Source organism: Bos indicus x Bos taurus, chromosome 15 (genome assembly GCF_003369695.1).
Source record: "Bos indicus x Bos taurus breed Angus x Brahman F1 hybrid chromosome 15, Bos_hybrid_MaternalHap_v2.0, whole genome shotgun sequence".
Lineage (NCBI taxonomy): Eukaryota > Metazoa > Chordata > Mammalia > Artiodactyla > Bovidae > Bos > Bos indicus x Bos taurus.
In genome coordinates, this window is record NC_040090.1 from 49632145 (window position 1) to 49646316 (window position 14172).

The following is a 14172-nucleotide window of genomic DNA, read 5'->3' on the forward strand; positions in this document are numbered from 1 at the left end:
AAAGTACCTGCCCAAGATGAAAGCAACCAATCTTGCATTCAGGTCCCTTGGCCCAGGACTCTTTGTAGTACTTGGTGCAGCTTCTTAATGAATGACTAAATCTATGAATGAGCAAATGGGCAAACAGAATGCTGAAGAGAGCACATCAGAAGGAAGAGTCACAGCTGTTCTATATTTAAGGGCTTAGGTGCACCCAGGCAGAATGGGGAATTCCACAGAGATGAGAGGTAACAGAGACAGTGGCTGTGGGGTAGGTGCTGTTTAGGGGCCCTGGTGCATGCTGAGGCCTGTGGCTGCTAAGGGGCAGCATTGTGAGACTGGGCGTTCACAGGGAGATATCAGGGTGTCACCCAGACTCAGGAAGCTTGCTCCCATCTAAGGAAGGACTGAGCAGGCTTCTGGACCTGACTGCTTGGCCATTGTTAAAGCTGCCCCACGCTGCACATGGTCTCCTAGATGCAGTGCTCTGAGGACAGACTGGGATACAGGCTGGTCTCTGCACCTCTAGACAAGTACTATCAGTTTCTGCTGCCTTTTCCTGTCTTCAGAAGTCATGTGCATGCTATAGGCTTGGTAGATGCTGCTTGATGTGTTAACTAAGCCAAAGCCTGACCGCTGCAGGGAGCATGTGGTGAGGGGGGAACATGCAGACCTCAGAGTCAGTGGATGTCAGCCTGAATTCAGGGCTTCACCTCTTTGAGTCTCTATTTTCCCATCTGGAAAATGGGGCTAATTCTTACATGTCTTCTTTCTACCTAGCATGGTGATGGCCTAATAAAATGATGGAAGCAAAATGCTCAGAGTGGCACCTGCATATAGTAGGTACCCGTTACTGTCAGTTCTCTTTTGCTCTGTAAGAAAGCATTATTAAAAGAAAAAAAGTCTGCTGCTGCAACCATCAACTTCTGAGTGTCTTCCTAAATAATGCTTAATGGAACCACACTGTCTATATAGTAAAGTTAATGCCCCCAGAGACATGGCCTCAGCTGACCCTCTGCCGTCTTGCTGGTGGATCACTTGTCTCTCAACCATAATTCACACTTTAAAGCCTTCCTTCCCTCTGCTCATGTTGATCCCTCAGAACGCCCTTTACCCTTCCTCCACTCAGAAAGCCCCTCTGCCATGAGGATTTCCAAAATTAATCATTCCTCCCTCTTCACTCTTTCTTTTAAGTGTTATCACTCTCTGCTTTGCACTCACTCATGTGTTCATTCAGTATTTATTAAGTACATATCATGTGCCAGGTCTAACGTAGCTCCCTTTCCCATTAAATATGAGCTCCATAAGCTAAGACCATTTGCTGTATTCCACCTCAGCACCCAGAATGCTATAGGGCACATTATTAGTCACTAGCAAGCTGATGGGAAGGGATAAGGGAAATACTGTATGTAATATTCATTCAGCATTTAACAAACATACAAACATCTACTGCATGCAAAGCGAGTATAGACAGTGCAGATCTATTAAGATGTACAACACAGTTCATGCACATGAGGACAGACTTGAGCAATGAAGCAGACTTCAGAAATATTTCCCAGAGGGGATTCTAAGGTCCAGAGAGGGAGGGTGCTTGCCCAGACAGAGCTTGGTGGCAGACAGAGCTGGGACCAAAGCTCAGCCCTTCTATTGCAGAAGGCTGTCTCTATCTCATGCTAACTCTGTTGTTTTTTTTTACTTTGAATTCACCTTAGTAAGACTTACTTTTGCAAGGCCACAGGCCTCTTGAGTATTTGCAAACAACTGCAGTGGGACACAATTACAGGTTTTGCTACTGTAAGCAACTCTATAAGGATCAGAATATCAAGCCAAAACATGGTGGCCAATCTTGTGCCCAAAAAGGCTGCATAGACATCAGTCATTTAGCAATTCTGTGAGCCTCCTTGGCAGCCTGCCACCTTCACCTGTGGTCTCATGCGGGATGACTCCTGTGGAGTGACACAAACACTGCTTCTTTAGGAGTAATAGTGGGGGAAAAATAATTCCATTTTTATGGAGAGCTAAGGAGGCATTTTTTGTGATGTGAGGCTATGCGTTGAAAACAAATGACTCAACAGAAATGTGACTCAAATGATAACCAATGGTCTGCAAAAATATCTCTGATTAATTGTGAAACATTTCTCTTGAATGCAGATCTGGCCACATTCTGGTCTGGCAGTGAAGAAAATAAGGTGCCTCAAGTGGTGTGATAAAGGCAACAGCCTATCACCTCCAAGGCTAAGAAAAGGGGACCTGGGGCAGAGTACTCAGGACCTAACAAACAAAGTAGAAGAGGCTGCTCTGCCTTTAGCAGGCCCCCTCCACTTAGCAAACAGCCTGGGAGATCATGATCACTTAGAAGGTTCCTTGAGAGCCAGCCACAAGCCCTGTCTAAGCAATAGGAGCTGGACCCAAGTACTGGCCCCAACTGTGCCACTGATTAGTTGGGCAGTCTTGGGTTAAGTCACTGCTTCTCATTATGCCTGAGGGCTATACTGGTAGTGACAGGACCCAGGAAGGCAGCCAAAAAAAGTGAATTCAATAAACAGTGTTGAGACAATTGAGTAGCCATCTGGAAAAATAATGAAGTTGAATCTGCACCTGACGTATATCAGGATAAATTCCAAATAGATCAAAGATTCACATGTAGACTATAAAACCATAAAGTACCAGAATAAAATAAGAGGAAAGTCCTTTATACCCTGGGGTGGGGAGGGATTCTCAAAATCCAGAAGCCATACTCTAAAGGCATCCAGATCTCTAGGAAAAGACTGGTAAATTTCATTTACAGTGAAAGAAAAGTTGCATGATAAAAATAGGACAAAATAAAAACATCAAAAGCAAAAACAAAAGGCAAAAATCTAGGAAAATACATGAGCAATTCAAATCACAGACAAAGGCCTAATCTTCCTAATATATAAAGAGCTCCTAGAAACTGATTAGCAGAAGACCAACAACTCAATTGCTGAAAAAGACAAAGGAGAACTTCCCTGGTGCTCCAGTGGTTAAGACTCAGCACTCCCCCTGCAGGGGGCATGTGTTTCCTCCTACTGTGTGGAACATGCACCTACTGCATGCAAAGCAAGCATAGACAGTGCAGGTCTATGAAGACGTACAACACGGTTCAAGTACAACACTACTTTGCATGCAGTAGGTGTTCGATCCCTGGTCAGGGAATTAAGATCCTGCCTGTCATGCAGCATAGCCAAAAAGAAAAAAAAAAGGAGAGAACATGGAGGGATATTTTCATTCTGAGGACCTTGAAATAGGCAAAGTGTCTTAAGTAGGACCCAAATACCTCAAATTATTAAAGAAAAGACTGATTAACTAGACTTCATTAAAATTAAGAATATCCAAAGGTCCGTCTAATCAAGGCTATGGTTTTTCCTGTGGTCGTGTATGGATGTGAGAGTTGGACTGTGAAGAAAGCTGAGCACCGAAGAATTGATGCTTTTGAACTATGGTGTTGGAGAAGACTCTTGAGAATCCCTTGGACTGCAAGGAGATCCAACCAGTCCATTCTAAAGGAGATCAGTCCTGGGTGTTCTTTGGAAGGAACGATGCTAAAGCTGAAACTCCAGTACTTTGGCCACCTCATGCGAAGAGTTGACTCATTGGAAAAGACTCTGATCCTGGGAGGGATTAGGGGCAGGAGGAAAAGGGGACGACAGAGGATGAGATGGCTGGATGGCATCACCGAGTCGATGGACTCACTCCGGGAGATGGTGATGGACAGGGAGGCCTGGCGTGCTGCGATTCATGGGGTCGAAAAGAGTCAGACACAACTGAGCAACTGAACTGAACTGAACTGAACTGACTGATATTTATCAAAAGATAAATATCATCACTGTTTACACTAAAAGAACAAAAGAGAAAGTCACTGCCCAGGAGATGTTCACAATATATATATCCTACAAAGAGAAGGCAATGGCACCCCACTCCAGTACTCTTGCCTGGAAAATCCCATGGACAGAGGAGCCTGGTAGGCTGCAGTCCGTGGGGTCGCGAAGAGTCGGACACAACTGAGCGACTTGACTTTCACTTTTCACTTTCATGCATTGGAGAAGGAAATGGCAACCCACTCCAGTGGTCTTGCCTGGAGAATCCCAGGGACGGGGGAGCCTGGTTGGCTGCCGTCTATGGGGTCGCAGAGAGTCGGACATGACTGAAGCGACTTAGCAGCACAAAGAAACTGAATTCATAAGATAAAGGATCTCTACAAATTGTTAAGAAAAGCAGAGATAAAACCCACTTTAAAACAATGAGCAGAGTCTTCATGCTAGACCAAAAGAAGCTATGCACGTGGCCTATAAGCATATACAAAAGTGCTCCACATCATGGGTTACCAGAGAAATGCAAATTAAATCACAGTGAGACTCCACACTACACACCCAGCAGAATGGCCTAAATCAATAAGACTGAAAATACCTGGCAAAGATATGGCACAATTAGAACTCTCATACATTGCTGGTAGGAGTATAAATTGGTACAACTACTTTGTAAAACTGTTGAGCAGAATCTATTAATGCTATATATATGACCTGGTAACACAGAAATCCTACTCTTAGTTACATTCTCAAGAGAAATAAATGTGTATGTTCACCAAAAAGCATGTAGAAGAATGTTCATAGCGGCTTTATTCATAATTTTCAAACTGGAAACAGTTCAAATACTCTTCAGCAGTTACATGGATTAATAACTTGTAGTATTGATATTACTCATCAATAAAAAAGAACGATTGCTACACAGAGAGTGGATGGTTTTAATGGACACAGTGTGTTGAACTAAAGAAGCCACACAAGAGTTCATGCTGCATGATGCCATTTATATGAAGTTTAAGAACAGGGAAGACCTGATCTCCGGAAACAGAAGTCAGAACAGTGGTTCCCTCTGCGGGGTGGGTTACTGACAGAACAAGCAGGAGGCAGCCTTCTGGGGTGCTGGAGATGGTTTGTATCTTGTGCTGGGTGGTGGTTTCTTAAGTAGATACATATGTGAACACTCATCAATCTGAACCATTAAGATTTGTGCACTTTACTATTTACATACGGTACTTCAGTTGAAAAAGTAAGATAAGCCAAAACCACCCTGAGTAGTTTTTCACCTATTAAATTGGCAAAAATCCCAAAGTTTCCTAACACATGATTAGGGAGGCTGCAGAAGCAGGCACTCTCCTACACTGCTGTTGGGAGTGGAAAATGGTACAATTCCTATGGAAGCCAGTTTCTGCAGTATCTTGCAAAATAATAAATACTCTTTAACATAATAATTTTACTTCTAGGAATTTATCCTACTGCTATACTCACCTAAACATGAAATAACACATATATACGAGGTAATTCACTATGTCACAACTTGTAATAAGCAAAGGGCAGGAAATCACCTAAATCTCCAGCAACAGGGCACTGGTTAAATAAATCATGGTACATAGGTACATAGGTACTAAGATCATGGCATCCGATCCCATCACTTCATGGCAAATAGATGGGGAAACAGTGGAAGTCAGTGGCTGACTTTATTTTTCTGGGCTCCAAAATCACTGCAGATGGCGACTGCAGCCATGAAATTAAAAGACGTTTACTCCTTGGAAGGAAAGTTATGACCAACCTAGACAGCATATTAAAAAGCAGAGACATTATTTTGTCAACAAAGGTCCGTCCAGTCAAGGCTATGGTTTTTCCAGTTGGTTATGTATGGATGTGAGAGTTGGACTATAAATAAAGCTGAGCACCAAAGAATTGATGCTTTTGACCTGTGATGTTGGAGAAGACTCTTGAGAGTCCCTTGGACTGCAAGGAGATCCAACCAGTCCATTCTAAAGGAGATCAGTCCTGGGTGTTCATTGGAAGGACTGATGTTGAAGTTGAAACTCCAATACTTTGGCCGCCTGATGCGAAGAACTGACTCATTTGAAAAGACCCTGATGCTGGCAAAGATTGAGGGCAGGAGGAGAAGGGGACGACAGAGGATGAGATGGTTGGATGGCATCACTGACACAATGGACATGGGTTTGGGTGGACTCCAGGAGTTGGTGGTGGACAGGGAGGCCTGGTGTGCTATGGTTCATGGGGTCGCAGTCAGACATGAGTGAGTGACTGAACTGAACTGAACATAGGTATACTGGAATATTATGGAGTGGTAATAATGAACTAGAAAGGCTTTTTAAAAATTAATTTAATTTGGCTGTTTTGCATCTTCATTGTGGTGCACAAACTCTCTAGTTGTGGCACATGGGCTCAGCAGTTGTGGCACAAGGGCTTAGCTGTCCCATATCCTGTGGGATCTTAGTTCCCTGACCAGGGATTGTGCCCACATCTCCTGCATTGCAAGGCAAATTCTTAACCACTGGACCACCAGGGAAGTCCCTAGAAAGGCTTTTATACTGATATGAAAAGATCTCCCAGATAAATCACTGAAAGAAAAAAATCAGACACTAAAAAGCATGTAAAGTATACTACAGTTTATGTAAAAGAGAAGATAAAAATAAATCTTAGCATTCACTTATGTATGCAAAAAAGCAACTAGAAGGATATGAAGAAACTAATAATAGAATTAGTTGCACATGTAGTAGAAGGGTTTGGGGGCACTGGATAGATGGGAGATAAAGCAGGAGGGAAGTTTTTCATTTTAAATCTTTTTGTGCTTTTTAAGTTTTAAATAATGTACATGTATTAATTATTCACAAATTAAATAAGTAAAAGAAAATTTTAAAGAGAAGGTACACCAGAAGAAGAATCTTAAAAGGGTTGGGACTGTCAGAAGGTAAAGAGGGAAGTGTGATAACAACACAATGTCATCAATGTCACAATTTTACCTAGTTATTATGCAGAGAACTGCTTAATCTGAGCCAGACTGCTATAATCTAAATATACAGAACTTGCCAACATGAAGGGGAACCAAATATTGAAATGAAGAGATGAAATAATCTTATCTGGTGGCCTTAAAAACAGGCTAGACTGTCAGGGTCTGCAGGAAGGCAGCAGCAGGCAGGAGACCACAGACTGTGGAGTTAGAGGCCTGGGTTAAAGACTCGACACACAGATTCCTCCTGACCGGATGACCTGGCGGTGCAAACAGCTCAACCTAAGCTTCAGATTCTCTCATCTAGAAAGCAGGGTTAACAACCGTGCATCAATTGGGTATGAGGATTAATGGGACAAAATAAGTAAAGCATTTCCGCTCCGTCCATCCCATTGTGCACAGGACCATACAAGTCTGTCCTCGCCTCAAAGATCTCTACAAGGCCCTGGGGTTTGGAGGTACTGCCTCTCAGATCTACAGCCAGTGTCAAAATAAGTTAGCTCTCTCGATTCAATTCCTATGTGACCCCACTTGACGGGTCTCAGGCCACGCCGGTCAGCTGTTCTGCCACACATATTAGAAAAGCACAAAAGTTCAACAGTTAGAAAAAATCAGTGAAAGGAAAATAATAAAAAATAAAAGATCCTTGCACAGATTATAGTTCCAGTTTGGTAAAAGAGCTGCTTCTGCTTGGAGGAGGAGGCACTATACTTTGCTGCCAAATATCTAACACTTTAACAATGCCTGTCTGGCATGCGTGAGTGCTCCAGGAAAGGGCCCCCAATAAAATCCCTTCTAAGGGCCTGCATGGAGTGGGAGAGAGGAAATGCAGTCAGCTCTTTTTTCTCTGCAGGAAGGGGAGGCTGAACAACCGCACATCAGGAGAAAAGGCAAACAAATTGCCCATTCAAGCCAAAATAAGCCGCTCCCAAGGGGAAGGGAAACAGCTGGAGCCAATTCAGCCAGACACAGAGGTGAGGGCCCTGAAGACAGAGCTGGGCCTGGGACACCTGCCCCTGGCAACCAGGGATCCTCTGAGCAAGTGGCGGCCACACGCCCTCATCTCACTCCTGCTGACCTCATCTATGCCCATGAAGGGGAGCTGGCCAGCTTCGTCAGAATGTGGAGGGGAATCCTGGGTGAAAAGGAAGGAAGCAAGCAAGCAGCTGAACTCGTGAACCTGTCAAGTTCACCAGCTGAGCACCTATGCTGTGACAGGCACTGGGCAGGTGCCTGACACACCTGTGCCATTTGGAAAAATAACTTTTAGAGTTGGGGATTGTGATACTGCTTTTACAGATGAGGAATCAGGCTCAGTGGGGAACAACTGTACAAGGCACACAGCTAGAGAGGGGCCAGGCCGGCCACGGCCAGTGGCTTCTGCTTTTCCTTCCTTTCAGTGAGTTTGTCTACGCTCAGCTCCAGAGGCTCTTCCTTTGTCTAATACAGGAGCCTGCCCTGCCTCACCATCCTCTCTAGCCATGGGGGCAACCTTGTGGCAAACACAGCCCAGGTCAAGAGAAGCTTCATTGGACAACTAAGGAAAGAACCAAACTAAATTGCAAAAGGAGAAACAAAGAAACCCGGAAGCAAATGAAGTAGCAAAGTTGAATCATTGATGCTTTGACTTTATGGGCTTCCCCAGTGGCTCAGACGGTAAAGAATCTGCCTGAAATGCTGGAGACTTTGGTTTGATCCCTGGGTCAGGAAGATCCCCTGGAGAAGGGAATGGCTACCCATTCCAGTGTTCTTGACTGGAGAATTTCATGGACAGAGGAGCCTGACAGGCTACAGTTCTGTAGGGTCACAAAGAACAGAACAAGACTAAGCAACTAACACATTCACTTTAAGAAGCTAACGTGGCTGCTGTAGGGCTTCTCTAGGGCTGAACACACAGGGCCCAGTCCCTGTCTGGGACGGTGAACAGCAAAACCCTGACACGGAGCAAAGCTGGGCTGGCACTCTTTCCAGGGCTGTTGGGGTTTTGAGATCCCCAGATCAGTGTACCCAGGCTGCAGCTTACAAATCCATTCTGCCGCTCTGCCGAGATCCTTGACCCTGACACGCTAGGTGAGGGAGACACTTCTCTCTCCACTTTCTGGAATTCCTACCATGAGCTTCAGTCTTGTTAATATTACTTCCTTAAATTATATTCTCAACATATAATAAAAGCAGCACCAACACCAGCTAACATTCACTGAGCCTTTATTTTTGTCAGGCACTGTCAGCCCTTTATACAACAACACTATGAGGTCAATAATATGATCTTCCAGGTGAGGCAGTCAAGACACAGAGAGTATCCTGAGGAAACCAGAATTGAAAAAGACACACATGTACCCCAGTGTTTACTGCAGCACTGTTTACAATAGCCAGGACATGGAAGCAACCTAGATGTCTGCTGCTGCTGCTGCTAAGTCGCTTCAGTCATGTCCGACTCTGTGCGACCCCATAGACGGCAGCCCACCCGGCAGATAAATGGATAAGGAAGCTGTGGTACATATACACAATGGAATATTACTCAGCTATAAAAATGAATGCATTTGAGTCAGTTCTAAAAATGTGGGTGAACGTAGAGCCCACTATACAGAGTGAAGTAAGTCAGAAAGAAGAAGATAAATACCATATATTAACACACATATATGGGATCTAGAAAGATGGTACCAACAATCCTACGTGCAGGACAGCAAAGGAGACAAAGACATAAAGAACAGATTTTTAGACTCAGAGGGAGAAGGGGAGGGTGGGATGGTTTGAGAGAATAGCACTGAAACATACACATTATAATATGTAAAAGAGACAACCAGGATGAGTTTGACATGTGGCACAGGGCACCCAAAGTCAGTGCACTGTGACAACCTGGAGGGATGGGGCGGGGAGGGAGGTGGGAGGGGCGTCCAGGCTGGAGGGGATACACCGCACCTGTGGCCGATTCACAACGATGTATGGCAAAAACCAGCACAATATTGTGAAGTAATTATCTTTCAATTAAAATAATTTTTTTTTAAAGACACAGAGAGGCTAAGTCATTCATATACAAGGCTACACGGCTCATAAGCAGAGGAGCCAGGATTTGCATCCAGGAGATAGGACCCCAGCGTCTGTGCTCTTAGTCACTCCCCACCCTCCTTGGCCCTGAGGAGGTGAGTGAGTCAAAGAAGCATTCGTGGAAAAGTCAGGCACAGAGTGCTGTCATCTACTGCTACTTATCCCTGAGCACCTTGTTTCACCTCTGAGTCTCAGTTTTCTTCTCCATAAAGTGGGTACAACAAATAGGCTTTGTGGAGTCCTGTGCATTTTAAGACAGAGAAGGCAATGGCACCCCACTCCAGTACTCTTGCCTGGAAAATCCCATGGATGGAGAGGCGTGGTAGGCTGCAGTTCATGGGGTCGCTACAAGTTGGACATGACTGAGTGACTTCACTCTCACTTTTCATTTTGGAGAAGGAAATGGCAACCCACTCCAGTGTTCTTGCCTGGAGAATCCCAGGGACAGAGGAGCCTGGTGGGCTGCCATCTATGGGGTCGCACAGAGTCAGACAGGACTGAAGCGACGTAGAAGCAGCAGCAGCAGCAGCAGAGCCCGAGTTACATTGTTTCAATCATCTCACTTCCCCCTCCCTTCCAGTTCGATGTGTTTCTTCTCCCCTGGAGCAAAGTGTGGCTTCTCTACATTCTACTCCAGTCTATTTGGGCACTGTTTTGTGCCCATCACGTGTGTGACCCAGCACCAGGCATGGAGGGCCTGGATCTCGGGTGTGAGACTGAAGGCAGGGAAGTCCACTTGAAGGCAGCAGGGGCAGGAGGTGGAGGCGGGAGCCGGCCGTGAGAGCCAGACATCCAGCTGGTAGGAACTCTGCTCCTCCAGCTTGTCTCCCTCTTGCTGGCCTCCTGCCAGGGCTCACAGGAGGCTTCTTGTCGCTTCCTGCTGCACAGCTTGCATCCTGCCGGGCACCCACTGAGGGCACCATGCCCCCAGGGGTGCTCAGCCTCTGATCCCAGCTCACACACAGGCAGGTATACGTGTCCAGAGTCCTGGGACTGGGCCCACCTTTCCTGACTCTGGAACCATTCATTCAGCAGACTGAGCCAAGCCCCAGGCTTTGGGAACAAAATGGAAAATAAGAGGTTTGCCCTCGAGGAGTTCACCAGTATGCCATGCCCTGCTCTCCCACTGGCTCTGCTGTTTTCCTCACTTGGGTAGGAACGCTGGACACACCTTTCCAGAATGTCATCATTTCGCTCTCCCAACCAAGAATTACTTCACTAGAACAGTTACACGAACAAGTGACTTTCCCCTCTTCCTACCCTGACCAAGAGAACCGAAAAAGAAATGGAATAGTTACTTTATTTCTTACACATCTCCTATATAGTACCAGGTACTTCAGATATATTATCTTCTCTAATCCTCACAACAACAATCCTGCCAGGTGGAATTATCCCCATTACACAGATGAGGAAAAAATGGAAGCTCACACAGAGATGGAGCCAGTTTAAACCAAGGCTGTCTGCCTGCAGAGTCTGTGCTCTGTCTACAGCCCTAGGCTGCCTGTCGGCTCTGCCTGCCACCCTGCTGACTCCAGCACCCCCACCGTCAGCTGTATTTTGTTCTTTCTTGTATTTAGATTCCCTGCAATCTTATTGTTTGTGCTGGTCCCAGAAGAAGCCAACCTCTCTTCCAGTCCAGTGACAGCAGCAGTAGCAACATCCTAGGCACTGCCTCTGATTCTTTGATTAGCTTGTCTTAATTACACCCAGGCTGGAGCAATTCCAGTATAAAGTATCTGGTGTTGCAAAGCACACAGGTCTGCTGTTACATTTTCTCACTCCCTCTCTGACTCCAGCCCCTTTCCTCCCCCCACCCACTCTGCTGGCTGGCAGCCTGCCTCCTCTGCTGTCCTTGGTTCTGCCTTCTTGCACATCACATTCGGGCCTGCAAAGCAGTGCTTCAAACTGCCACCCCAGGCAGCTGAGCCAGCCAGTCTAGCTTAATCCAGAAAACAGTGCTTGAGTTTCTGCTGAGTGCCAGGCACTGCTCTGGGTGCTGCAAATAACCAGGAAACAAAAGGAAAAGCCAGGGGCCTTGACCTTCAGAAGCTGAGATTCAGAGGCTGGGAGAGGGATGTTCACAGAACAGACATCACCTACTCAAAGCAGACAGCAACGGGGTTGTAATAGAGCCCTAAGATATTGGGCTGTGATGACCTAAAAGGGTGAGATGGAGGGAGGGAGGGAGGGAGGTTCAAGAGAGAATTGATACTGCTGTATAGCAGAAACTAACAGCACTGTAAAGTAATTATACTCCAATTAAAAAATACCCTTAAAAATAAAATACTGGGGCTGGAGGGAACTTGGTTTTCTGTTTTAACTGCTCCATTTCACAGATGGGGGACCTAAAGATGGGGGCAATTATTTGATCTAATGATATTAGATAATATCAACTAACACTTCTAAAACCCCTACTAGGAGCTAAGTGCTCTTATAAGTGCTATACACATATCAACTCTTTTAACCCTCACAACAGCCCCAACAACCCCAAGATACCATTGCCCTTCTCATTTTAAAAATGAGAAAGATGAGGCATGGAGAGCTAAGTACCTTGTCTGGGGTCACACAGCGAATAAGTAGAAGCCTGCATTGAACTCAGATAGCCAGACTCTACACTGTCTCTCTTTTTTTTTTTTTTTTTAATTTTATTTTATTTTTAAACTTTACATAATTGTATTAGTTTTGCCAATATCAAAATGAATCCATCACAGGTATACATGTGTTCCCCATCCTGAACCCTCCTCCCTCCTCCCTCCCTATACCATCCCTCTGGGTCGTCCCAGTGCACTAGCCCCAAGCATCCAGTATTGTGCATTGAACCTGGACTGGCATCTCGTTTCATACATGATATTTTACATGTTTCAATGCCATTCTCCCAAATCTTCCCACCCTCTCCCTCTCCCACAGAGTCCATAAGACTGTTCCATACATCAGTGTCTCTTTTGCTGTCTCGTACACAGGGTTATTGTTATCATCTTTCTAAATTCCATATATATGCGTTAGTATACTGTACTGGTGTTTTTCCTTCTGGCTTACTTCACTCTGTATAATAGGCTCCAGTTTCATCCACCTCATTAGAACTGATTCAAATGAATTCTTTTTAATGGCTGAGTAATACTCCATTGTGTATATGTACCACAGCTTTCTTATCCATTCATCTGCTGATGGACATCTAGGTTGCTTCCATGTCCTGGCTATTATAAACCTACAGACTGAGTCTACCTGCGGAAGTATCGAGAAAGCTTTTTGAAGGAATTACTCACAGGCCTGATTATAAAAACCAGTGAACCTTGGTTATAAACAGCCAATAAGAAGAAACATCAATTAATCACAGGCTTGGGAGTTCCTGAGTGCCAAGAAACACAAGGCAGGAAAGCAGTGGGCCAAGCCATCACCCCCCAACCCCACCCCGTCTCCAAAAAAAGAGCCGAGCAAGAGGAAAGAATTTGGTGCAAAGGACTGACTCAAGAGCCAGGAGCAGCCCAATTCTCTTCCTCTCCAATGTTCAGCTCTCTGCACACGATGCCCTCAACCTATAAGATCTTTAATTCTCCCCAAAATGCCTCTTCCTGAAGCAGGGAGGCTAGCTCAGGTACCTTTTTAGATGCTCAATAATATGTAGAGAAATTTTAGAAAAAGGGCCCCTAGCAAAGCCTTGGTCAACTAAATACTTCCATTTCCCAGCATCTCCCCCAGCATACACACACACGCACGTTGGCCTTTGCTTAATCAGGAGTCCTCCAGTTCTGCCCATGAGTTTCAGAATAAACGCAGTTATCAGGACACAAATTACTTACCAATCACCGCCAGATTATGCTCTGAGCCACAGGAGATCTGTAAAAAGAAATAAAATAAGTTATATTATAGATATAAATAGAAAACTTATTTAAGCCATTATATTTTATGATCAGAGTTATTTTTAAGGATATTAACATCCAGTTTTGGAGCAATTTTAGGAAGTAGAAAGGGGCACAATGAACAAAAGACTATAATTACAATACACTCACAACTCCATAAAAAGTGAAAAAATAAAAAAATATTGAATGGAAATACACCACAATGTTAATGTATTTGCTTGTAGGCAGAGACCATAAGTGATTTTTTAAAAAATCCTTTATTCTTTATACTTTTTTTTGTATTTTTCAACTTTCTATAATGAGCATGTGTTACTGTAAAAAAAAAAAAATGAAAATATAAGGCAATATAAATGACAGTTTTGGAAAACTGAGCTGAAAAGTCCATCACTCTGGCCTGGAATGATAAAATGAGCAAAGAACTCAGTGGAAACAGACTTGCCCAAGGGAAAACGCTTGACTTCTGCCCATCTGCTCACTCTCCCTTCTACCTTCC

The 14172-nt window shown here is 44.6% G+C and overlaps 1 protein-coding gene across 2 annotated transcripts in view; it reads right to left on the reverse strand.

Moving 5' to 3' along the window:
* Positions 1 to 14172, reverse strand: part of SERGEF (secretion regulating guanine nucleotide exchange factor) — a 248107-nt gene that overhangs the window by 76672 nt on the left and 157263 nt on the right. Inside the window, exons 10-11 of one of the 2 annotated variants that reach the window (XM_027563418.1) lie at positions 13620 to 13656; positions 8375 to 8493 (exon numbers count right to left, since the gene is read on the reverse strand). In XM_027563418.1, the coding sequence (XP_027419219.1) occupies positions 8390 to 8493; positions 13620 to 13656 (141 nt within the window). In that variant the 3' untranslated portion in view covers positions 8375 to 8389. Of the gene's footprint in view, positions 1 to 8374; positions 8494 to 13619; positions 13657 to 14172 lie in introns of those variants that run through there. The other variant, XM_027563417.1, reaches the window with a different exon arrangement.